A 27,075-nucleotide genomic window follows, 5' to 3' on the forward strand; every position below is an offset into this window, starting at 1 on the left:
CCCCATAATAATCAGTTAATGTCTGTCATAAATGGTATCATAAATTGATGCTAATAGTCAAAGCACTATAACACTCATGTAGTGTATCCGCTGTATGATTGAGTCTAATCATATACTACCTCAGAAAATCAGATTCATAAACTCAAAAATTTTTTAGTTTTTCTCTTCCAAATAAAAATGACTCTTATGTTCTCCCTTAAAGTGGGTGCTGCATATGTCAGTCCAAAGAGAGCAGCAGAAGGATTGGCAATGGTATTAAATAACACACTTAAGAACATAAGAAATCCATACTGGGCCAGGCCAAAGATCCATCAAGTCCAGCATCCTGTCTCTGAAAATGGAGAATCCAGGTCACAAGTACTCAGTAGAGTACTTAGTCCACTCTTTTTTGTTCATAACCTGGGATAAGCAGTCATTTTCCCAAATTTACAAGGCTAATAATGGTTCATGGATATAAGAATTACCAGACTGGGTCAGACCAAGTGTCTATCAAGCTTAGTATCCTGTTTCCAACAGTGACCAATGTAGGTCACAAAAACCTGACCGGATCCCAAACAATAGGAAAATCCCAAGCTGCTAACACTTGGGGATAAGTACAGCCTTTCCCAAGTCTATCTGGTTAACAAGTTTATGGACTACTAGTTCAAGAACTTGTCCAAACCTTTTTTAAACCAATCTACACTAGCTGCCTTTACCATATTCTCCAGCAAAGAATTCCAGAGTTAATTATGCATTGAGTTTAAGAATTGCCTCCTATTTGTTTACATGTGCTTCTTAATAACTTTCATGGAATATCTTCTCATTCTGAATGTTTTACAAGAGTAAATAGCCGATTCACAGTCATTTACCTTTTCTATTCCACTCATGATTTTGTTGACCTTTTTCATATCCCCCTCAGCCATCTCTTCTCCAAGTTGAACAGCCCCAGCCTCTTTAGCCTTTGCTCGTAGGGAAGCCATTCCATCATCTTTATCATTTTGATCACTTTCTCTGTACTTTTTCTAGTTCAGCTATATCTTTTTTGAGATGTGGTGACCAGAATTGCACATAATAGTCTAGGTGAAGTCTCACTATGGAGCGTTTTATTCTCCATTTTTTCCCTAACAATTCCTAATATTGAGGTAGTTTTTATAATGTGCACGTGCTTCTCAGCGCGCACATATGGACATGCTGATTTTATAACGTGTGTATGCCAGCGCACGCATGTTATAAAATCCGAGGGCCAAGTGCACATGCGCACGTATGTGCGGGCGATGAGCGCAAAGGGGGAGAAATTATGCAACCTCCATGTGGCAAAGCATTATGGCCTTCCCCAGTTCCCTCCCAGTCCTCTACAGTTAAGGAGCAGACTGGGAGGTAACTACCCTGTCCTCCAACTAACCTTCCTTTCCCTTCCCCTCTCATCCCCACACCCTAAACCCTACCTATTCTTTTTTTGTTGTTGCTGTTTTATTACTTACTTCAGGGCCTGACCTGAAGTAAGTTGCGTGTGCCGGGAGACAAGTCTTCGGCCCTGTCACAGCCCACTTCCCGCCCCACCCTGAACATGCCCACGGCCTACCCCTTCGAAGGGGCCCAAAACTCATGCGCGTACCGACATTTAAACGCATGGCTAGGCCTCTTTGAAGATTCGCCTGGTGCACGCAAGGGCCGGCCACAAGCGTAAATGCCAGAATTTACATGTTTAGGGCTTTTAATATATCCACCCTATTATGTTTGCTTTCTTGACCACTGCCACTCATTGAGCCAAGGATTTCAAAGTATTGTCCATGATAATGCCCAGATCCTTTTTCTGGGTGGTTACTCCTAATACGGAACCTAACATTTCATTTTTATTTCATTTCATTTTATTTCGTTTCTGAATTACTTTCAGATAAAATTCCCCAAAGCAAGTCTACTTCTTCATTCAGGCTATCTAATTCTCCAACCTTACTTTTAGATTCCTGAAATTAGCATACTGACATTTCAAGGCATGTTTTTAATTTGTATTCACAACTTTCATAGCAGTTGACAGGGATAATTTGGAATCTTTTAACTCAATTTATTCTTTACTTATTAGGGATGTGCATTCATTTAAAACAAAATATATATAATTACATTTTCTATTTCACTTCATTTCATTGAAACCGCGACATGAAAGAAAACCATAGAAATTTTCTGTTTTTTCTGAGTTTTGTATTAATGTGCACTAACTTGGATTTAGTGCTCACTAAGCCCAGTTAATGCACACTAATAGAATTCAGTGTGCATTAATCATGAAAATAGGAAAAAAACAAAAAAACCCCAACAAAGCAGTTTAAAAATGAAATCAAGCAAAAAATGACAAAAAAAAAAAAAAATCACCGTACACACCTGTTACTTATAGACACATGAGTTATGTTTGCCTTCATTAGAATATCTCTGTTGGGATACCCTAAATCCCCTATAATTGTTGTATACTTTGAAGATACCTCCTTCTGAACCATGTGCTGCTGAGCAGCTCTTAGCTTTCCCCAATGTTTTACTTTAAAAGCTGCTCTATCTCTCCTTGTGAAAGGTTAGTGCCAGCCTCCTGGTGCCACTCTGGTTAAGGTGGAATTATTCTTTCAGAATAGACCCCACCTTCCCCAAAATGTTGCTCAGTTTCTAACAAAACTAAACCCCTCTCCCTTGAAACATTCTCTCATCCACATATTGAGACTTTGGAACTCTACCTGCCTCTGCGATCCTGAGTGTGGAACGGGGAGCATTTTAGAGAATGCTACCTTGGAGGTTATGGATATCATCTTTCTATCTAAAATCTTAAATTTGACTTTCAGAACTTAACTCTTTCACATTCCTATGTCATTAGGGCTCACATGTACCATGATAGTTGGCTCCTCCCCAGCACTGACTAAAATCCTATTTGGTAACACATGAGGTCTTCCACATTTGTACCAACAGGCAATTTATCAAGTGATCCTAATGTCCAGCCACCCAGTTATCTACATTCCTAATAAACAAATCACCAATTATGATGGTCAACCTAATCCTTCTCTCCTGTGCCCAAACACTTGGTGACCCATCCTCAGTGCAAGAGGATAATTCATCACCTGGAGAACAGGTCCTAGCTACAGTATCAGACAGTTTCTGCTACACTGTGTTGATGCTCTCTGTACAAGTGACCTTGCTTCTCTTAGGCAGCACAGGGGCTGCCTCAATGGTGTTCAGACGGTCTCCTTCATTTCTTCCTGGAAACTGTCCAAAATCTTTTTAAACACAGATATGCTCACTTATTTTACCATGTCTTCTGGTCTTATAAAAATAATTGTTACTGATAGGGATATGCATTTGATGTAAATGAATGGGTAAAATGTAACAAATGAGACCATTTATGTTTCATTCATGGTACACTCAAATGAAAGGAGCATGCCCACAAAATTTCTTTTCATTCATTTGTTTCACATTCAGGTTTATGCCCCATGTAAAAGTACAGGTAATAATCACATTGAAGGCATATCTATATTTTCTCCTATATCAATATCTCATACACTCAATGAGAAAATAATTGTCTAAATAATATCATTCAATTTTTTAATACTATTATATCAAACACTTTACAAAATGTATACACTTTACAAAATTTATACAAAACCTAGCTATACATTAAAAACTACCTAACTCACACATACCTCACAAATTCATACCTTATTAAAAATACAATATCTAAAAAATACAAAGTATCTGAAATGTGTAAACATGAACCGTATTTAAAAAAATATCCCAAAAAATTGGTTTAACTCAGTTTCTAAACAGTATCCATACTAAATATGTTAATCCCATATACTTCTTTTAAAAACTCTTCTGTAATGTCATCCCGACTCTTCTACAATGTTCTCCTATGATGACTCTTCTACAATGTCATTCTCTACAACGTTCTCCTATGAAGACTGTACTGCAATATCGTTCCTATACAGTATTCCCTATGAAGAATCTTCTATCATGTCATCCAACAAAGAATTCTTTGTTTCGCCCTCTATTAAATGGGCTTCCTCAGGGAGATATTCAATACGACACCTCTTCCTCACATAGGGGTAGATTTTCAAAAAACGGGAATAGGCGTACTTTTGCTGGCGCATCAGGCGCAAGCAAAAGTACGCTGGATTTTAGTAGATATGCGCGGAGCCGCGCGTATCCACTAAAATCCTGGATCGGCGCGCGCAAGGCTATGAATTCTGTATAGCCGGCGCGCGCCGAGCCGCGCTGCCTACCCCCGTTCCCTCCAAGGCCGCTCCGAAATCGGAGCGGCCTTGGAGGGAATCCTCTAACGCCCTCCCCTCATCTTCCCCTCCCTTCCTCTATCTAACCCACCCGCCCGGCCCTGTCTACACCCCCCCCCGTTACCTTTCTCCGGGGATTTACGCCTCCCGGAGGGAGAAGTAAATCCCTGCATGCCAGCGGGCCTCTTGCGCGCCGGGCCGCGACCTGGGGGCGGGTACGGAGGGCGCGGCCACGCCCCCGGACCACCCTGGGCCGTAGCCACGCCCCCATACCCACCCCCAAAACGCTGCCGACACGCCCCCGAAATGCCGCGACGACCGGGCCCGCCCCCGACACGCCCCCCTCGGAGAACCTTGGGACTTACACGAGTCCCGGGGCTCTGCGCGTGCCGGTAGGCCTATGTAAAATAGGCTCACCGGCGAGCAGGGCTCTGAAAATCCGCCCCTTAGACTCTTTATCCTCATTTGCAAAACTCATTTACTGGATCCAACTATCTTACTATTCTGTAAACGCTGAGCCTTCAGACTCTGTTCACTTTAAAGTTTATCAAACTGATATCATGGAGATCACTTCCCGCCGGAAGTGAATAACATCATGTATGTGGAATCACAGCAGTGAGATTGGTGGTTTTCACATGAAGATAACCATTCAACCAAGCAATGCCTGTGAGTTAATAGTTTGAACAGAGCTGAAGTGGGAGAAGTAGGCAAGAATGTAGAATGGAAGACAAATAAAGGTGAACATTTTTAAATTAGCTTCTAGTTTGTATCTGGATCAAGTTAGGTTGATGTCCTCCCACTGAAAGATCAGAGCGTATGCAAAGAAATGAAAGAAAGGCTGAATATTATGGATTCTTATTTGTTTATAATGAATCGTCATCCCAGAACAAATGGGACACATTTTTTTTCTTTTGTGGACTCCCAAAAAAAATGGATGGAGGTCCCTCAAATGAAACAAATCTTCTTTGTTCCTTTTGTTTAGTTTCCATTAATTTCTATGACCCATTGATTTTTAGGGGCCATAGAAAACAATGGGGGAACAAGTGGAAGATAACTTTAGCCAGCCCTTCCCGGTGCATCATGTATAACCTTATTGTTTTGTCAGAGCCTCTGCAGTACATGTTATCAAGGAGATGGCAAAGGCAACCTATTACAGTGAAACATTTTTCTAATTCAGTCTATCACTGATCTTTATATCCAGCAACAATGATCCTGAGGATTGAGCATTTGTGGGGATTGCTGTGCATTTCTTCTGTAGACCTAGTCTTGGAAGGATGCAGTGGAGCAGAGCTCTCACATAGTTCAACTTTTCAAAAAAATCTTTATGGCTCCTACCAGTAGTTTTAGTCTGTGTTGCACTGATTTTACCCACTGTGCCAATCAGCAAAGAAAGTCAGGCAGTAGCTCTTTAGAACATAAAAACATAAGAAATGCCATTCTGGGTTAGACCAAGAGTCCATCAAGCCAAGTATCCTGTTTCCAACAGTGGCCAATCCAAGTCACATGAACCTGGCAAGTAACAAAACATTAGATAGATCACAAGCTACTATTGCTTATTAATTACGTCATAGCAGTTTATAGATTTAATCTCTAGAAACATATCCAAACCTTTTTTAAACCCAGTAATACCAACTGCTGAAACCACAACCCCTGGCAATGAATTCCAGAGTTTAACTATACGCTAAGTGAAAAAGAATGTTCATCAATTTGTTTTAAATGAGCTTCTTGCTAACTTCATGGAGTGCCCCCTGGTCCTTCTATTAACTGAGAGAATAAATAACTGACTTACATTAATTTGTTCAAGTCCTTTCATGATTTTGTAGACTTTTATCATATCCCCTCTCAATCGTCTCTCCTCCAAACCGAACAGTCTTAACTTCTTTAGCCTTTCCTGTTTTTTCTCTCTGTTAGGGAAAGGGGATCTGGGTGTGGGTGGGAGACCACGGGGAGAGCTGCGGTGCTGCTATTGATTTTGTCTCTGTCTTCCTGGGCAGTGGCCACTATTTTTTAGTGAGGTGAGTAGTTTCCATACTGCACAGAGACTGAAGCATACCAGCTGCCAGTATTTTATGGTTCCTGTGTCAGCAGTCTCAACACTACTGCATAGCACAACACTCCACTGTCTGTGTCTCTGTGTGTGTGTGTGTGTGTGTGTGTGTGATAGTTCTCCACACACACACACACACACACAGATTAGCATGGTACAATCCGTGGGTGTTTAGTCAGTTATGGCACCACTAATAAATAAAAAATCATTTTGATATCCAAAACCACAGTGTCAAACTCCATCATGTCAGGGAAAAGCAGAGGAGGGAAATGAAATGTTGGCAAGGTTGGTGCAAAATTAGTCCTGCACCTAAGTTAAAGTGGGACTCATTCAAGTCTAGAATGGCAAAAGGCAGATCTACCCATAAGAAATTGAAATATGGAGAGCATGAACCACTGCAGACTGCCAAGCCAGTTTTTCTCCCTTCTGTTTCAGAACAGAAGCAAAAAGTGGGAAAATTATCATCCAAGGCAGATAGTAGTAAAGCAGCGAGGAAAGCAGAAGAGTAAGCCCCGAAAACAGCAGCGCTCTCTTCTCTACTCAGAACCACCGAGGCTAGGAAGGAAATATTTTCATCACCTGATTCAGATGAAAATCTTTTCTTGGATTTCCTAAATTAGGAGAAACTGAAGGGATACTAGAAGAAGAAAACTTAGGTGGAGTATCCAGTAGAGTCTTAGCATCCAGTTTATTGATGGGAGAAAGAAGAGTGAAGATAGTGACAAAGAGCTAACAATGTGGGTAGAGAGCACGAGTGATGCCTCTAGCATTGTTCCTTAGGGTCCATTCTCTACCTCAGCTGTAGTGCCAGCATCCACCCCCAAGAATGTAGAGAAGGGATTGCGGAAGAAGTCTGTGGTCTGGAGGCACTTAAAAGTCAAGAAGGACCCATGTTTTGCATAGTGACTTCCCTGCGTGAAGGACATCAGTCACGTGAAGCAAGTGGAGCATCTCACAAACACTGGTATGCAGTATAACCTGCAGAGGCAGTACCTACTAGCATTGGCATCTGGAGAGAGTACTAGCTAGGGGATCCCTTTTTCCAGTCAGAGGAAAGTAGTTGAAAAGAGGAAGAATGTTTCCCAAAGTGATCACATTCCTTCGGCCCTTGCCGGCAGTCTGGAGACGGGCCTGCAATCCTCTGCCATGTGCCAGAAGTGACGATCCACCATGGAGGAAATGGGGTAGTGTTCGGTAGCACATTCCTGGGGTAAAAGGCAGGCAGCATCAAAAATTGTAAAGAGTAGCAAAGGGAAATGATTGCTCTTGATGACAAGCCCCTGCAGTTAGTGGAGGACATGAGTTTTAAATGTTTGTTGCAGGTGTTGGCCCTGAATTACAGTGTCCCCTCCAGGTCCACATTTAATAGAAAGATCAACCCCACCCTGTACAACCAGTACCACAGTTGCATCCAGACACTGCTGGCTAGGACTGAGGGAGTAACTAGCATAGCATCAGTAATATCTAGATTGCCACACACCCTTACCTCTCCTTGACAGCACAAATGTGGTGGGACCTGGCTGAGGCAGGGGCAGACAACAGCTTTAGTGGGGACTGAGTACTAGGGTACAGATGGGCTTTGTTATATACCCAGTCTATGGATGGCCCCCATATCTTGTTGAATTATTATATTAGCCATAAGAGAGATGCTAAAGGGTAGGCAACTAGACAAGAGAGAAAGGAATTTAAACACAGGTATCTTTGTCACAGTCAATGGCGTAATTATAGTAAAGGAAATAAACAAAGGGGGCTTCCAGGGTATATATTGATTTGCACACTCAAGGCACCTGGCAGTGAAGGATGCCCTGGGGCTGGGGGTCCAAGGACCATAGGAATACATTCCTACAGGAGCTGGTAGATGAGGGCAGGAAAAAAATAGGGCACTTCTATCGGGAGCTTCTCTGAGAAAAGCAGGAAGAATTAAGGGTGCCTCACAAGTGTCCTATTGACAAATGTTGGTACCTGCTGGAATTCCACCTATATGATGCTACAGAGGTAAGTGGAGCAGCAGACTCCTCTTCATGATCTGTCTCAGAAAATAGAGATTAGCGTGCAATTTCCCATGGGCCATAATAATTGGGTAATCATGAGTCAGCTGCTAGAAATCCTGAAGTCCCTCAAGGATGCCATGGAGAACCTGAGTTCCAGAAGTGCCACCCTGCGTGGGGGTCATCCCTATAGTAAATGTTCTGTAGGAAAGGTTGGAGGGCTTCTGTCAGCAAGAGGGAATGAGAGCAGGGGTGTTGTAGCTTCTGGATTCCTTGCAGCAGCAGCAGGTGGAAGAGAGACTGAATACTCTTATGGAACACTATACATAACATGCCTGCTACCCTTTGTGGTCTGCGGGTGAAAGGGAGTCTCGCCCTCTAAGCCCAGCAGCTCACATTTATGAATGAGATGCTGGTAGAGAAGGTTTGTCAAGTGGAATTCCTGAGGCAGGTGCAAAATAGGGATGTAGCTCAGGAAACAGTGGCCACTTTAGAGAGCAGAGCAAGCAAGAGCAGCACCCTGTCAGCTACTACTTCCTCCTCTACCTCAATACACCAAAGCCATGATACACACAAAGACTCATCTCTCTTAGCACAGGCAAGAAAGACCCTTGGCCCACTCCAGCAGAGGAGGCCCCAGCACAAATATCTGTGATACTCGATCTTGCAGAGCTCATTGAAGTCATGAACACAGATGCTCTGGCATATTGAGCACACAAATTCACTGTCTGGTCAGACCTAGCCAAAGTGGCTCAGAGCAATCTTTCCTGCTCACCAACAAGCATGCCCAGCAAATGTGTCTTTTCAATGGCAGGAGACATCATGATAACCTCATTGCTCAAGTCTGGCACCACAGTTGATGGAAAAGCTGGGTGTTTTTGAAAGTTAGTCTTCCTTTGCTTGGATTTTCAGATTTTCTATGCAAGTGGCAAGATGAATGAAAGCACCTTGAAGGTCTTGCTTCCTCTTTGCCTACCTGCCATGTCCCAGATATATCACCTTGTGGATCTTATTGTTACTGCTCTGCCTTCCTGCCATACCCCACTTTAGGGGGTCTTGCTGCTGCCACTCTGCCTACCTGCTATGTCCCTTATACCACCCCAGGAGTCTTTCTCTGCCTACCATATAAACCACCACAGAGGCATGGCAGGCACTTACTTACCTCTCTGCCTGCCTCCCATGCCACAGATATAACACCACGTGGGCCTGACTGTTACCACTCTGCCTGGTTCCCATGCTCCAGATGTACCACCACAGAGGTTTTACTGTCACATCTCTGCCTGCCACCATGGTGATCTTAATGCTGCTTCTCTGCCTACCTGCCATGCCCATTATGTACGAGCGTGGGAGTTTTGGTGCCTCCATGTTGTTTGCTGTTGTTAGTTTGTTGGTTGTACGAAGGTGTTTTTTTCCCCCCAGAAAAAAAAAAACGTAAAAAAATAAAGAAAATACAAGTTTCTTCTCCTCTGCCCCCCCCCCTTTTTTTTTTTTTTATAGTTCTTTGTATTGTTCTAACTCCTTTATAATCCCAGTCTTGTTCTCCCACTCATTTTTTGATTGTACTGGGGTATTTTGTTCACAAAAACCCTCAGTCAGAAGGGAAAAGTACAGACAGAACAGGAAATATGCAGACCCAAGACATTTCCATGTTCAGAATGTGGTAAAATTTCACAAGGAAGAGAGAACTAGGGCAGTACCTGAAAATCAACAAAGGGAAAAGACTATGCTTAGCTATAGAATATTGTAAAGCCTTTTTTTTTTTTTTTTTTTTTTTTTAATAAAGCAAACCTCACAACTTACCAAGAACCTCACTGATGAGAAACCATTCATATATTCTGATTGTGACTGAAATTTCATTTGGCAAACAAATGTCACAAGAAACTCATAATAATTACATCCAGTAGCAAGATCAGGTTTGAGTGGAGAATGAAGTAAAAGCTCAAGTCACAAAAATTATACTGATGACAAATGGCAAATACTTCATGGGAAGGCAGACATCTAACCTACCACTTTACCTTGCTGCTATACCCCTACCCCTTATTCTTTACCTTAGGAGTCTTTCTTACACACAGAATCACTTGCTGCTACCACTCTGCCTACTTGCCAGCTCCTGATATACCATCTCAGGGGTCATGCTGTTAATATGCCTACCTGCCATGCCTATTATATACCATTATCTAAGACTGACCCAGAACAAAGAAATTCAAATGTGACCTAAAAACATGATTATTTCAAAATGCATATAACCTAACTTAAAATCTCCTGCACACAGAGCATGCACCCTCAAGGACAGTTATTAAGAACCTATCTTCTGAACTAAATACCTTATTCCAAGTATGTGTCCATTTTTAATATATATATTGTTTGACCTGATTAAGTCAATGTAATTGTCGATGTATCATATGTATGTCATGTTGTAAACTGTTGTGATTTTTTGGAATGACAGTATATAAAATGGAAGAATAATTAAATAAATTATGGGAGTTTTGGTATCTCTCATGTTGATTGCTTTTTGGCTCTCAGCTTAGTTCTCCCGTGCTGTTTGTTTGGCTGTTGGTTCCATTGGAGTGTTTTGTTCTCAGAATAAAATGTGGAAAAAGACAAAAAAATACAAGTTTCTCCTGCCACACAATCTTTTTATGGTTTCAGGTCCTGCTGTCAAGGCCTGTCTAGGCCTTTGAGATGTTTAAGATTCACTGTATTACTCACCTTGCATGTAGAATATCTGGTATTGAAGATTCACACCAACTCTCAAGGTTAAATGCAGTCCTATGACTTTTATCCCTTATTATGCCCATGCAAAAACAGTATTTAAAAGGCTCAGGATCATAAATAATCTCTAAAAAAAAAAACTTAGACACCCCTAATTATACTATATTTTCCAAATGCTACATGAAACTGACTCCATTACACAACTTTGGTGCAATTTATCAGCACTTATAATGCAATGCTTTCTAAGTAGCTGTACTAAGGACAGTGTGAAAATATAGTAAACATAGTAAATGATAGCAGATAAAGAACAAATGGTCCATCCGGTCTGTCTATCAAGTTGCTTTTGGTAGTAGCTAGTGTTCTGTGTAGGTTACCCCGATGCCTTTTGTTAAGGGCAATAACTACCATTCTGTGCAGGTTATTCCCATGCAGAAGTTTTACACCTAATATTAACATAGGTTACCCCAATTTTTCATTTCCAAGCTCTAGTATGTAGGGATCCATACTATTTATCCCATACCCTTTTGAATTCCATCACCATTCTCATCTTCACCATCTCTTCCAGGAGAGCATTCCATTTATCCACCACCCTCTCTGTGAAGAATATTTCATGATGTTTATTCTGAGTCATTCCCCCTGGAGTTTCATATCATGACTCCTAGTTCTACAGTTTCCTTTCCAGCAGTAAAATGTTTGTTCATCATTAATACTTTTCAGGTATTTAAAGGTCTGTATCATATCTTGCCTGTCCCTCCTCTCCTCCAGGGTATACATTTTCAGGTCCTGCAGTCTCTTCTGATATGGTTTTGGTTGCAGACCCCACACCATTTTGGGTGCCAATCTCTGAACTGCTTCCATTTGTCCTTCACCTTTTTTAGATAAGGTCTCCAGAACTGAATACTCCAGATAAAGCCGTCCAAATACCTGTACAAGGACATTATCACCTACTTCTTCCTGCTGGTTTTTCCACTTCCTATTCAGCCCAGCTTCCCTCTGTGCCAGTAACCAGAAAAAAACAGGCAGTGGCTTGTGCTGCTGACGTATCTCTTCTTTGGGGGAAGATCTGAGTGGGAGACATTGTTGGGAGTTGCAGCAATGCTAGTGATTTTTTTGTCTCTGTTTGGCTAGGCAGCAGTGAGGTGACTGAGCAGTGCAGACATTGAAGCAAAGAGTCTGTACCAGGGTGGAGCCTGTCAGCACTAGTGCATGGCTTAATATGCTTAAATCTGCTGGGGTCACCATGTCTGATTTAAAGTCATCCTGCCTCAGCCCTTGAATTACACCTTAGGGGTTTTCCAGCTATTCTTCTCTCTGCATTGCTTTGGTCCTACCATTTTAGTTTTTAATAATCACTACTGCTGCTACCGCCACTCCAAGCCGGCCTTGGCACCATAGGGTGCTTCCTCCACTGCTCCGGCTATCTACAAGATTCTTTCCAAATACCCTTCCACTATGGTACTTGATGACGTTTGGTCTTGCCCTGGCCATCTTTACTTGTACGCTTGCCTTACCACTCTTCGGGATTTTGACACCATTCTTCCTCTGTGGAACCTGCCATCTTTTGCTGTTGCCCTGGCAATCCACTGCATTGCACACGTGTTGCATCCCTCCTTGTTCCCTTCATGCAGTTTAATTTTAAGTCTTGAGAGGGTGATTCACTCAAGATCATACAACGAGCAGTGAAGATTCTGTTCTCTGTATTACACTATGTTGTCAGACCATTTTATCACATCAACATTACCAGTATATGTTGCCTAGCAGCAAACAAGGAAGAAGAGCAGAAATGAGAGTATCAGACATATGTTGGTGCTTCCTCCATCTTTTAGTAATGGAAAGCTGTTTTGGGTTCAAAATCATAGAAACATAGAAGATGTCAGCAAAAAAGGACCCTTTGATTCACCCTGTCTACCTATTTGTACCAGCCTACTATGCTTCTCAGCTGTAAGTTTATCTGTGATCTTCTCCCTTACCCTGTCATTAAGGTCCTAGGGAAGGCAATAATAAATATCATTTCCACTGATAAAATACTATTTTACCTGAGGAAATGGTCTGTTTGAATACTGTCCACCCTCTACATGGGTAAAAGTATGTGCATATGTCAACAACATGCATATTTTTACTCATGCGTTTTGTAGGCATTCCTGGGGATGGTGTTGGGTCAGAGAAGGCAACTATGTGCATTGATTTACCTTAAAAAAAATACCTACACAGAAAGCAGGTACAAATTTGAGAAGGTACTAGTGAGGGGATCTATAATCAAAGCAAAACTACTGAAGAGACTACTCACTTTTTTGAGCCCCATGAGATCTAGCCATTTAAGCCCATAGTAAGGTAACTAGATCCTATTGAAAATCTGCACAAATGTGAACTGGGCAGTAAAAAATGTGGTTCACATCACTGAAGGATGTTCATAGTGTTGAAAGAGAATGCTACCTAGGGTAACACTGTCATGTCCTATAGAATAAGAATGGGCCACTTTAGTCTACTGAGGAATCAGATATGCTGAAAAAGTCCTTTAAGTAGATGCCTTGTGGTTTCTCCCCTTCACTGAGCACAGGTATCTTCATTATCAAACATGAGAGGTTGCTGTAGGAGAATGTGACAGTAAGCTAATCATTCTTTCTGGACTGCTAAATAAATCCTGTTGTAACAGTGTGCTTCCTATGCAGGTAGATTTATGATTCTTGTTCCAATGTACTTGTTCATGACTAGAATTTTTATTTCAGTTTTGCATGCTGGATTATGTATTAGTTTCAGAAATAAAATAGTTTTTTTCCATGAAAAAGATATGTGGACATAGAGCCAGTATCTTATGGAATAATGTTTCTGCCAAGTCTTGGGACGTCTGGGACTCAGAAGTTTGATAGAATAAGGCTAACGTTATATTAATTGAAAGGGGCACTTAGAATGCTGCATACATACTAATGAAGAATTATTTTTCCCTAGGGAGATTATGGACATCCTGGAACTCCTGGACAACCTGGTCCAGATGGTAAGCCTGTGAGTACTAAAAAGCTTAGCCATATACATGCAAAACCTATTTTTAGATTTTGAACTGAACTGATCCATGAGAATTAAAAAAAAAAATATATGCTCACTTTTGCAAACATTCCTTCAGACTTATCAATGAAAACCTGTCAGTATTATAAGTCAGAAAAAACTGGTGGCAAAACTGGAGTAAATTATGCATTGGATCAAAATTTTGATACATCTTTCCCATTGTCTAGAAAATGTCTTCAGTGCTGTGAGTTATGCAAATTGCATTGCAAATTGGCAATCACCTTGGTTAATGCAGGTTTCTTAATTTTAGATCTATGTTATAATGGCCAGGTAAACATATCACCTGAATATTCTCTTTAATTTTTTAAATTGAACAGCCGTTGGCAGTATTTTTGGACCCAGTCATGAGGACTATGGCATGAAAAGCAAAGGAAAATTCTAGTGCAGTTGGCAGTTGAATTTTATAAAATAATTGGCTGTCAGAAATTTACCCACCTTTAATGCTGCTAAAAGGCTGCATTTTGTACCACAATGCCAGCATTTTAGTTGCATTGAGAGGAAGAATTTCTGGTTTCGTATTTAGAGTGGGGGAGGAAAGGTAAGCTTGTAGATTACATTTTCAAATCCATATGCATTACTTTCAATTAAATTCTAGCTGCAGAAAAGGAAATGCAAGTGATTGATTGAGTGTACTTTGTATACACAGGAGTTTTCAAATTTAAAGACCTTGAATTTTTTCCCTTTGGCATTTGGTGCAAAAACTGCAGTTAAAAAATATGCCTGGAGTTTGCACTAAAGCAGGCTGTTTGAAAAATGGCCCCATTATTGTTTATTGAACATGTACAGGACTTCCGCTGATTTCAGTTTAGGATATTTTTCTAATTTCTGTATTTTGTTACCATTTCTTTTGCACATGCTTATCACCATTGTACAGAGCTGTGTGCATTTAGCAATACTAGAAACCTAATTATAATAATGATTATTGTTATTAGAGGAAAATATCTTCTTTGATCTTTATTTTCCAATGTTATGTTATAAAGGGTATCTAATATTGTGGTTTTTGTGCAAGAGTTAGTCTATTGGAGTAACTATTAGAGTATAATGTTCACCAGAAATAAGAAATAGCTGGTTTAATTTTGCATCCAATATATCATTGTCCACTAATGAAGAGCATGATGCAATGCAGTTTCTTTGCCCAATACAATTTTTTTATACACATTCCATGTATATAAGAACATTTCAAAATCATTTCCAAAAATTATATACTAAACTAATATATACCACCCATACAATTATATATCCAACTAAAAGGGCCCATCAGACAACACCAAAAACCAAAACTAAAACAAACATTCCACAATACCACAAAACCCCCCAAAAAACAATTAAATAAACATAACTCACTCAAGGACACTGAATAACAAAAATCCTCTAAACAATAAATCAAATATAACTCAAACCACCATAGAGCACGAAGGAGGGCAAAAAGCTCAATTACCAAATGCTCAATCAAGGCACTCAAAATTACAATATTTGCTCAACATATGCAATGCTATGATTTTAAAATAAGTTCTAAAGAAAGGTGAACATAGTTTCCTTCTCATAACATCTTATCTCACTATTAATACTTTCAGTCCAACCACAAATTGGGGCATATTTTCAAAGCCCTATGCGCATAAATCCAGCAGGATTTACGCATGTAGGGGGGTTATGTGCGCCGGGCCTATTTTCAAAAGGCCCGGCGGCATGCGTAAAGCCCCGGGACGTGCCTATATGTCCCGGGGCTTGAAAAAAAGGGGTGGGGCATGGATGTGGCAGTCCAGGGGCGGGGAAGGGTAGGACCGAGGCTATTTGCTGCTGTGCCGGGGGATCGCACGCCGGCAGCTGGCTGGCGTGCGCAAGTTACGTCTACCAAAGGCAGGTGTAACTTATGAAATAAAGATAGTGGAAATTTAGGTAGGTCTGGGGGGCGGGTTAGTTAGAGGCAGGGAGGGGAAGGTGGGGGGGAGGCCGAAGGAAAGTTCCGGCCTCTGAGGGAACAGGGAAAGCCATCAGGGCTCCCCTAGGGCTCGGTGCGTGCAAGGTGCACTAGTGTGCACCCTTTGCATGTGCCGACCCTGGAATTTATAACATGTATGCAGCTGCCCTCATATGTTATAAAATCGGGCTTACATTTGTGCGCGCCAGGTAGCACGCACAAATGTAGGCCGCGTGCATAGTTTTTAAAATCTGCCCCATTATGAACAAATGTGGTCAAATATCTTACTGTGTACTATGGAAATGTCAAGGAAAAAGGTGTGTTTTCTGGTCCTGAACTGAGATCTGCTGGATTTGGTGCTGGTAAACTGTGCAAAGAGCCATGGGATGGGTCATAGAAAGCCAATTTTGACCTAAAGATAGCTTGCTATATGGCCCCACATCAGAGGATCTGGATTGGTCCTTGGGGAACTCAAAAGGCGTGCTAGGACACCTTCAAGGGATTCCGAGCATTTAGATGGCATGGAGGCCAAAAAAAGGTATGGGATCCTGGAGGAGACTCATGAGATCTTGCTGCTGTTATGTGTTAATATCATACTGTACTACGAAGTTTGGAAGTCTTATCTTTATTCATGCGTGAGCTGTTATTGGGAAAAATCTACCTTGCAAAGACCAGGATTGATACTTGGACTAGAAGTAAGCCTTATACCACTTGTGATTTACCTTCATTTTGAATTATCTCTTTAATTTTACCTACAGTGCATAAGTCAGGAATTGTTTGGTGTTTGTATTCAAAATAAAAAATCTATTGCTATATAAATCCTGTGTGTGTGTGCTGCAGAGTTCTTCAGCCTGACAAGTGATATAGTCCAATAGAGGAGGTTTAATCAGTTTGACAGATGGCATTATGGTTTCAAACTGTGATGGCTCCAAATGATATTAAGTCATATACACAGTATCTTTATTAAACCTCAAAAGATATCATTATTTAGACATAGCTAGCTAAGGGGGTCATTTATCAAAATGCTATATGGTCTTTTAAGTTATGTGCATAGCATCTTTATTAAACCTCAAAAGATATCATTATTTAGACATAGCTAGCTAAGGGGGTCATTTATGAAAGTGCTATATGGCATTTTCGTATGCGAAAAACGCCTATAACACATGCAAAAATGACTTAACACATGAGAAAATCACCATAATGCATGGTGCGATGCAAATTAGGAAAAGGGGAGAAGATTGGGGCTGGATTTCTGGCCAGGTGGAAACTCACCAAAAGATGAGATTTGTACAATGTTCTGTCAACCTAGCTTGATGAACTCTTTACCTGGATAACATCAAGCTAGGTTGAGAGAACATTGTAAAAATCTCATCTTTGGGTGAGTTTCCACACTCTGAAGGACATCAATTCTTCACCAGAGTGTACTGTTCTGTTCACATGTCTCACTCTGAATGTCAAAGTGGCCCCTAAACCCTACACTACTACCTAAACTTCACCTCAAGTTACTATGTGGGCCTCATATAGAGGTATAAATACATACGCCCTATAAGGGCCATGTAGCTAGTCTCTCATTCACTCTCTCTCTCTATCCAACGATTGTAGATAGAAAGTGCAACAATTGTGGTACTTACTGCAAAAAAGCTATTCATGCCTGCTCAATAGTAGGTCTAAAGTTTGCTGGATTCCTTAGATGCAGAAGTTTGAATATTGCAACTTATCCAACTAAGGGTCACATACATTAAGGCTTGTTTCCCATTTTGAGTCTATGGGTAAAACCCTTACGCTCAAAAAATTCTTTTAATTAGATAGGGGGTAGGGGTCAGGGTGGAGAGGGGAAAGGGGAAAGGGAAGGATGGTTAGGCAGGGGGGTAGAGAAGTTCCCTCCCAGTCCGCTCCTTAATTGGAGTGGACTGGGAGGAAACTGGGGGAGGCCCGATTGTGTCATTGCGTGTAATTTGCTAAAATTCACCCCTCCTGCGCAAGCCGCCCGCACATGCACACGTGGATTATAATTTCTGGTGCGCATGTATGCGCGGCCCACGGATTTTATAACATGCGTGGGCCAGCGCATGCATGTTATAAAATTTGCATGTCCTTGTGCCCGCACATCTGTAGTTTCAGTTTGCCATGCTTCAGAGTCATGTATGTTAAATGTTTTGTTTTTATTATCCTAATAAACAATCTTACATAAAATCAACCCCTTAGTGAAACAAGTACTAAGTTACCTGAATAAATAGTTCTTCCCTGTTATGCCTCCGGAATATCTCCTTTTATCTGGTTTGATTTTAGATTCATAATGACTTATCCAGCTAAAATCTAACCAGCTGAGAGTCTAAATATACCAAAGTTTGCCATTTAGTTGGATAACTTTAAGTTATTCATCTAAATGACTTTTAAATATCTACATGTAGAAAGAAACTGCCCCAAACCCCCAGAAACCCAGGAAACACGATATAACATTTAAAAAATAACAGTTTTCAAATTTGACGAAGGACTGTTGGAAGTGAAATGACACAGCGATTGTAAGAGAACATATGGGATTACAAAAGGGTTCATTAACCTTTTGAAGCAGTTTCAATGAAACATGGAATTGTGCCAGGATTTCTGGAACAGAGTTAAAGATCCCTTGGGACCTTTTGAAATGTGGTCACACTTTTGAGATCAGTTTGATAAAGTTTTATGACTCTTCTTGCCTAAGTGATTAGGGTTTTTGATGTGGTTCATGCTTTTTTGCTGGTCATTATATAAATGTATATGTAAATTTCAAACATTTAAAAATATTACAAAATATTAATATGGACCAAGTGGGTTTATAGCCTATAATACATATAAGTAAGGCTGGTGAAAAAAACAGCCCTACATAAATAATTGTTACAGTTATTTGAATGTGATTTAAAATATACTGGGATAGCTGTTTTGTATATTTTAAATATCTACCTCAGAGTGTTCAAGAACTATATAGCTGCCCAACATGTTTCACCAAAATGGCTTCTTCAGGGGCAATCTTAACGCTGCGTATCCCCAATAAAATAAAAATAAACTATCATTGAAACATATAAAAGATACATATAAAAAATAAAAAAACACCCTTACCGGCATACAAACACCAATGATCTTAACTGCATGATAAACACACCGCCATCGTGTCACAAAACAACATATGTCATGTATTCCCACATTTAACCTACTTTCAAATATAAAACAACCAATCAAATTAATAGCACATTAAAGAAATGCTCCCCATTCAATTGTATTATTCAGTCCTCCAGGACTCAAAGACTAACTCAAAAATCCAATTTTGTTCTAAATTAAGAAGAGATTGATCTAGGTTCCCAACATTTACATTTGAAAGCTGTTGAAGCACTACAGAATAACCCTGTTCCAGCCAATGTGCTGTTGAGGGGGCTTCCATATGATTGTGGTGTGTGGCAAATTCAATGTTTCATCATACAAACTTTAACTGCCCTCATAGTTTTCCTTACATTGATTAAATTGCAAGGGCACAATATCAAATATATAACTTGACAACATTCACTCATAGTATGAGAATGCAATACATAGGTTTTACCAGTCTGTAGGTGTGACAATAATAATGCACATGGGGTAGATTTTCAAAGGGTTATGCACGTATCTTACATGCGTAACTCCCAAAAACCTACCACTGTGTGCGCCAAGCCTATTTTACATAGGCTCGGTGGCGTGCGCAAGCCCCGGGATGCGCGTATGTCCTGGGGCTTTAAAAAATGGGCGTGGCAACGTTTTGGGATCAGGCCGGGGGCATGGTGGCGGTTTGGGGGCAGTCCAGAATCCTCCTGCACAGCAGCCTGTGCCGGGGGATGGCAAACCGGCGCACGCAAGTTATGCCTGCCAGAGGCCAGAGGCAGGCGTAACTCAATGAAATAAGGTAGGGGGGGATTTAGGTAGGGCTGGGGGGTGGGTTAGATAGGGGAAGCGAAGGAAAGGTGGGGGGGGACAAAAAAAAAAAAGTTCCCTCTAAGGCCGCTCCAATTTCGGAGCGGCCTTAGAGGCAACGGGGAAAGCCATTGGGCCTCCCCTAGGGCTTGGTGTGCGCAAGGTGCACAAGTGTGTACCCCCTTGGGCGCGCCGACCCTGGATTTTATAACATGCGCGCGCATGTTATAAAATCGGGAGTACATTTGTGCGCGCCGGTTAGCACGCACAAATGTACCCCACGCGCGTAATATTAAAAATCTGCCCCTTACCTTACAAAGTCCAGAGCTATGATGAAGTCCTAAAGAAATGTGAAGATACCAAAAGATCACATATATTTCAAGTTCTTTTATATGCAAACAATGGAAAAAGATTTGAAAATTGTTCAAGAGCCTGTATAAGATGCCAATGCTTTCTAATAGTATGTACTACCCGAGAAATATAGACAGTATAAGTAAAACCACAAACTGTCAGATCAAACGTCACAACTTCCAATTTCCTGAAAAGACGAGTTTTATTTATTTATTTATTGATTGATTTTTTTATATACCGACGTTCATGTACACATGGTTTACAAATAGTGTCAAATGTTGAATTAAGAACATTTGTGATATAAAAATAAATAAATAATCCTAAATTCATAATAAAACAGACAAAATAAAATTATACGACAATATTAATCTCTTCATAACTTTATGCAATAAGATTAAAATTATAATTGAAATTAATGTCATAAAATTCAAGACAAAATTCAAGACGTAAAACTCAAGATTCAGTCAGGAAAGGCTTGTTTAAAAAGCCATATTTTTATACCTTTCTTAAAAGTCTTGATACTTGTTTCCAACCTTAAGTATTGAGGCAGAGAGTTCCAGAGTTGTGGCCCGGCGATAGAGAGAGCTCTTTCTGTAACCGTATTCAAATGTGCAGTTTTTGGAGATGGGATTGATAAGATCCACGTACCTGTAGATCTTGTTGTTCTAAGTAGAATGTGAAAATGTAGGGCCGCAGTAAGCCATTCTACTTTGTCATTGTTTAGAGCAGGGTTCATATTTTTAAAAATATTCTCAATCTCAGATGAAGAGATTGTATCAAAAGTGGACCATGTGAGTTCTGAGTTTGTAGGTAATACTTTTTGGTTAGATTCATTGATTTGTAAATTTTTTAGTAAATTGAGTGTTTTATCTTTGAAAAAGGAAGCAATCTCGTCGCACCTTCCTTTTAAAGATTCCTGTGATGCTGAGTTGAATGATGGATTTGTTAAATTTGCTACGTATGAAAATAATGCTCTAGGTTTGTATTGATAATTATAGATTTTGTGTGCGTAATACTCCTTTTTCAGTTTGTTTGTGGTTGCTTTATATTTAGTAAGATTCTGTAGTTACTTAGGGTTGTGGTGGTGGGATTCTTCCGGCATTTTCTTTCTGCGTTCCTTAGGGATCGTTTTATTTTTTTCAATTTGGGGGTGTACTATGGGGAGTTGTGTTTATTATTAATGCTTATTTCCTTCTTTATAATGGGACAACATGTGTCTGCAACATTTTTTGTCAATGTGAACCATGAGTTCGTGGCGGCATTAACATTAGATAGATTTATAAGATGCCAATGCATCTTATAAATCTATCTAATAAATTTCAAGGGCTTTAGGAATGTGCTCTATTAGCTCGTCAAGGGTACGTGTTTTCCTGTATTCTGACCCCCAGGCCAATTTGGGCCCACGCCCAGCAGTACCCTGCATTCATTGCCAGCTATCTGGGTGCACACCCGCGCAAAGTCACCTGGCAGCTTAGTGCCCAAATCCATATCCCAGCAGTGAGGGCTATGCCACAGCATCACAAGCATGGACAGGAGAATTCAGCTCATAATGCTGGTACAGTTGGTCCACCAGCTGATCCTTCGGGGACACAACCTCAGGCAATGGCACGGGCCCCACTCCCACAGGAAAATCGGGCTTGTACCGAAGTGGAATCAAGGATGTCCACCGGCATACCACACAAAGTTAGAGATGTCGAATGCTTAAGTACAATAGCCACACCATCTTCTGACCCCATAGTTGTTTCAGGTGAGTCCAAGGGCGCAATTGCAGGAGATACAATGCAAGTCACATGCGAAAAACCAGGCACGGATAAGGATGAGAAAACTAGGAAGGACAATAAGTGAAAAATAAAGCCAGGCGGAATGCCCACTCTGAGTCAAGTTCCAACAGATCATTATCCGACTCCTCAACCTTGGAATCTTCATCGGACGAGAATCAGTGAAGGACTGACAATGCAGTCGAGGCATCCCATGGGCCTCTGATGCTGATGACCTTATCACAGCTATGGGAGAGCATGCCCAGATCAAAAAACAGACATACATAGATATTTTCAGGATTATGGAGGGACAAAGGCAGCAAAGAGACAGGAAGGCGAATACCAAGCATGATCAGGTGCCCAGCGTCAACAAACCGGTTCCGCAGAACATTATCAATGGATGAGGGCATTCTTGCAGATGACAAGTGTGGTTGGCCAGGAAGATCTCTCAGTACAGTCCCATGCTAAGTTACACAGACACCATCTTGGAAGCTTACTGCGAATATGAGGTCTGGGCATGGCTCAATTATGATGAGTTTTTAGAGATAAAATGGAGAATTGCCACATGTCATGGGGTACGGTTGCAGCAGATGAAGAGCAAAGCAGCAGATGCTGGTGCTACTACTCAGGATTTCGGCAAGGCGAGTCAACAATCCACGCCCCAGGGACAGGTCACTCCCAGCACCTCTGGCAATGGCACTTGCTTGAGGTATAACAAGTCGTCGTGTGGCTTTCAAGACTGCAAGTTTAAGCACACCTTCTCTATCTGCCTTACCCCTCACCCAGCTACGAAATGCCAGAAGAAGCACAGTGGGGGGATGAATGGCAGGCCGAAAGGATTGTAACTCTTTTTCATTAGCGCCATCTCCCATAAAGCATCTGATATAGATTCTGCTCCCACGATTGTTATTGTCCTTTGATATTTATACAACTTAATCTACAATATTTTAGATTAACTACTATTACTAATGTTTTACTTCTTTATATATTATAGCTGTGATCATTCTTTTACTATATATTATTGTACTTTCCTTGTTAAATAATTGTAAACTGTTGTGAAGGTTCCCACTGATGTGATGGTATAGAAAACCAAATAAACCATAAACCATAAAGCTGGATGTCATGCGGCCTTGGATCAACCTATACCCTAAGAAGAAAGCAGCAAGAAAATTATTGGAAGGTTTTCAACATGGTTTCACCATTCCAGTTCAAGGTGATATCGAAGGTATGCAGGCATGTATGTATGTATGTATGTATGTAGCGGAAGTTGGATTTGTTATTGGCCATGGGACGAATCGCCTGACCTTTCAGCTCCTCCCCTTCAACAAAATGGTGATCTCCCCACTAGCTATCATGCCAAAAAAGGAACCAGACAAGTATCATCTGATTCAAAATTAGTCCTACAAGCGTGCAGCATCAGTCAATGATCACTTGCCAGACGAAGAGTGTACAGTGCAATACAAGTCATTCGATAGCACCATCGCCATACTCCACCAGTGCAGTAAAGGGGCCCTCATGGCAAAAACTTACATAGAGTCTGCTTTCTGCCTGCTTCTGATCAACCCCAACAGTTTCCCATTTCTGGGTTTCTGTTTCAAATGAGAATACTACTTTGACAAGTGCATGCCTATGGGGAGCTCGTGTTGTGTGCATACTTCGAGCTTTTCAACTCCTTCCTTCACTGGGTCACCGTGCAGAAATCCGGTCTCAAGACCATAGTACACTATCTAGAAGATTTTTTGTTTGTAGGCCCATCTGGTACACAGACATGTGCATGCCTATTGTCTGCATTTTGCAGTTTAGCTCTTGAATTCGGTGTCTCCTTAGCACAAAGGAAAACCGAGGGTCCCTCCACAGTGATCACATTTTTGGAGATCGAGGTAGACTCCACCACAATGGTATCCTGATTGCCTGAGGATAAGCTGCAGAATCTACATCAGATGCTCGGACATGCACTGACAGCTAATAAATTGACTTTAGTGGAGGTCCAATCCCTAATCAGCACCCTAAACTTTGCTTGCAGGGTTATACCGATGGGGAGGGTGTTTTTAAGGAGACTAACTGCATGCACAGCGAGAATGAGCCCTCCAAATCATCATATTCGAATCACAAGGACCGTGAAAGAGGACCTGGCGATATGGTCATCCTTTTTAAGCAATTTCAATGGGATCTCAGTGTGGCCAGAGCCCCCTATATCTAGCACGACCTTGGCATATATTCCGATGCTTCAGGGGGCTTTGGTTTTGACGTGTATTGGCAAGGTTTGTGGTCCGCCAAGCCGTGGCCACTGTCATGGGTAGAATCGGGCCTTACTCGCAATATCACCTTCCTTGAGCTCTTTCCCTTCCTTGTCACCTTGGTTATATGGGGCAAAAGGCTGCTCAATAAACACATAGTATTCTGGTGTGACAATGTGGCTGTGGTGCAGGTCATAAACCGACAGTCTTCCAGATGCCGTAAAGTAGCAGAGCTGCTAAGGGAATGATAATCACCAGCCTCTACCTCAATACAGTTATACACATGCGCCACAGTCCTGGAACGCATAATAGCATTGCGGACATCTTGTCAAGAGCTAAATAGAGTTTATTTTGTAACCAGGTACCCGGAGTGGACATGGAGGGAATCCCAGTTCCGGAGCATTTGAGGAACATTAGAGTGACATGACTTGAGACCTCCTACAGAGATTGGTAGCCCTTGCTACATGGGATGCTTATTGCAGAGTGTCCGATTTTTTGAAGGAACATGGTTGGGATAGCGGGCCTGTCAGGCGGGGTTAATTGCAGAGTACATAGCTTGGGTCAAAGATAAGCAAAAATCTAGAGACATGGTCACTAATCAGCTCGCCAGATTTTCCTTTTTCTCCAAGGCCTGGGGTTGGGGCAACCCCACCAAAGATTTTCTAGTTAAGAAGATGATAGTCGGGTGGGCTAGAAAGACAAGGTCAGCGCGTGATGGAAAATGTTCAATCACTTATGACCTACTCATTCAATTTTGGCATGTCTTACCTTCTATTTCTGCCTCCGAGTACGAAGTTAAACTTTTCCGCACTGCTTTTTTCTTAGCCTTCATTGGCGCTATGCCTATTGTCCAATGCCATTGTGTAGACTGGCACCCAGGCTTGAAAAGTCTTCTGTCGTCTTTCCTCGATGAAATGATGCCATCTACTCAGGAGGCACCAGAGATAGTTAACTCCAGTGCTTCCTCCCCTGCCGAGAGTAGCATTTTGATGTACAGTAGCTTAATTGTGATACTGTACACAATTTGTCAAAAGAAGAAAGAAGACCTCTGAAGTCTGGGTGTTGGGCCTGGGCCGAGGTCCTGGGGTCAGGACCTGGCCTTGGACCTAGGTCTGGGCCAAGGCCCTAGTGTCAAGACCTGGTCTCTAGTCTTAGCCATGGCATCGGGCCTCAGCCTGGACCATGGACTAGGCCAAATACCAGGCATTGAGACCCCTCCTCCAGGTCAGGTTCCTGCATCAGTCTAAGGTGTGGACCCAGGCACTGGTATTGGGATCTGGTTGCCGAACTAGGCTATAGCATCGGGCCTGGGCCCAGACCCTGGCTTAAGCTGAGGTCCAGGCATTGGGACCTTGCCTCTGGGTCAGGTCCTGGTGTCAAGCCTGGGTCCAAGCTGAGGCCCTTCTGTTGGGACCTAGTTTCCAGACCAGGTCCCACGGCCACGTTTGGGCCTAGGTTGAAGACCGGGCATTGGGTACAGGCCTTGAAGCCTGGGCCTTGTGTAGGGCCTCACCCGAAGTCCCAGCAACCTATGGCAACCTAGGACTATGCAAGACTGAGGCTTCAGTCTGGGCCCAGGTATCAGTAACAAGCCTCAAAGCTTAGTCCGGATGTCTAGGCCCAAGCTGAATCCTTGGCCTTGCATAGGCCTAGGCTGCTATAGTTTGCTGCAACATTTGCCTAGGCCCTACGCAATGCCCAGGCTTCAGCTTGGGTCTAGGCATTGGACCCCCCCCCCCCCCCATGGGCAAGGTAAGTGGGGGCAAGGGAGAATTTTGACCCTGGCATTTTTTCTGGTGGGGGATCATGGGAAGCTTCGGGAGGCATAGTTTCTTTATTTTGTTTGTTTTTAATTTTTTTATGCTTATTTCATTTTTTTAACTATTTAAATGAAATAAACATTTTCTTTTTTCTTTTTTTTTGTTCAAAACTTTTTATTGAAATAAGGAATAAAATAGGAAAAATTATACAAGCCAAAAGTGTTAAGAAAATTATACAAATTAAAAGGGTAAAGAAAAAGACAAAAACACAAGAAAAAACAACAGAAGGTCAAAAATAGGAAAATATGGATAAGGTCGCACGAACATTATACCATACAGCAATGACAATAGAATATAAGTTGGCAGTGCATCAACCTGAGGTAACCAAAGATTCAAAATATTCATCAAGAGGTTTCCACACCTGAGACCACGAAGCAAGCTGATGAAATTTAACAGCAACTGTTTTTTCATATTTACAGTATAAACAGATATAATTCCACCAGAAATGTTCATTGAGTAATTCACTGTGCTTCCACAGAATGACAAAATTAAATGTGTAGTGACTGCAAGGAGAGGAGAGGATGTCAGAAGAGAGGATGTCAGACAGTCATGAATTTGTAACCAGGCATAAAACTGAGATTGGGTAGAGAGTAGACTTTCTTCAATACAGTAAAAGTGGGAAATTATTCTCCCTACAAAGGGTAGACAGATACCAGATACCACAATTTTGCCAGCTCCTCCAATTGATACTACAACCCCCACTACGAATATGTGGATAGAACCATAAGGGTGCCAATTTCGAAAAGTGCCTTGGAGGGGTGGAGGAGGACATTAGGTGATCATGTTCCAGGAAAGCTTTATATGTGGAGGAAGGAATGAGATTAGTTGTAACTGCACAAATGGTGGGCGTACAGACAATGAGATAAGGTTAGAAAGCCGGTGATATCCCTAATGTAAAATGTATGCCTGTTGATACCTGTAAAAATTTGTGAAATTAACTCCTCCTTTACTCTTGTCAGCTTTCAGTTCAGAGAGTGCAATCCGGGGAGATTTGTTGTGCCAAACAAAACAAGATAGCAAGTGATCTACTTGCTT

The 27,075-nt window shown here is 41.5% G+C and overlaps 1 protein-coding gene across 2 annotated transcripts in view; it reads left to right on the forward strand.

The window, feature by feature from the left end:
* LOC115087934 (collagen alpha-1(XXI) chain-like) overlaps positions 1-27,075 on the forward strand; it is a 454,903-nt gene that overhangs the window by 171,883 nt on the left and 255,945 nt on the right. For both annotated transcript variants that reach the window (XM_029595690.1, XM_029595691.1), the window contains exon 10: positions 13,932-13,985. In XM_029595690.1, coding sequence (XP_029451550.1) covers positions 13,932-13,985 — 54 coding nt within the window. The remainder of the gene's footprint in view (positions 1-13,931; positions 13,986-27,075) is intronic.

Source organism: Rhinatrema bivittatum, chromosome 3 (assembly GCF_901001135.1).
Source record: "Rhinatrema bivittatum chromosome 3, aRhiBiv1.1, whole genome shotgun sequence".
In the NCBI taxonomy this organism is placed as follows: domain Eukaryota; kingdom Metazoa; phylum Chordata; class Amphibia; order Gymnophiona; family Rhinatrematidae; genus Rhinatrema; species Rhinatrema bivittatum.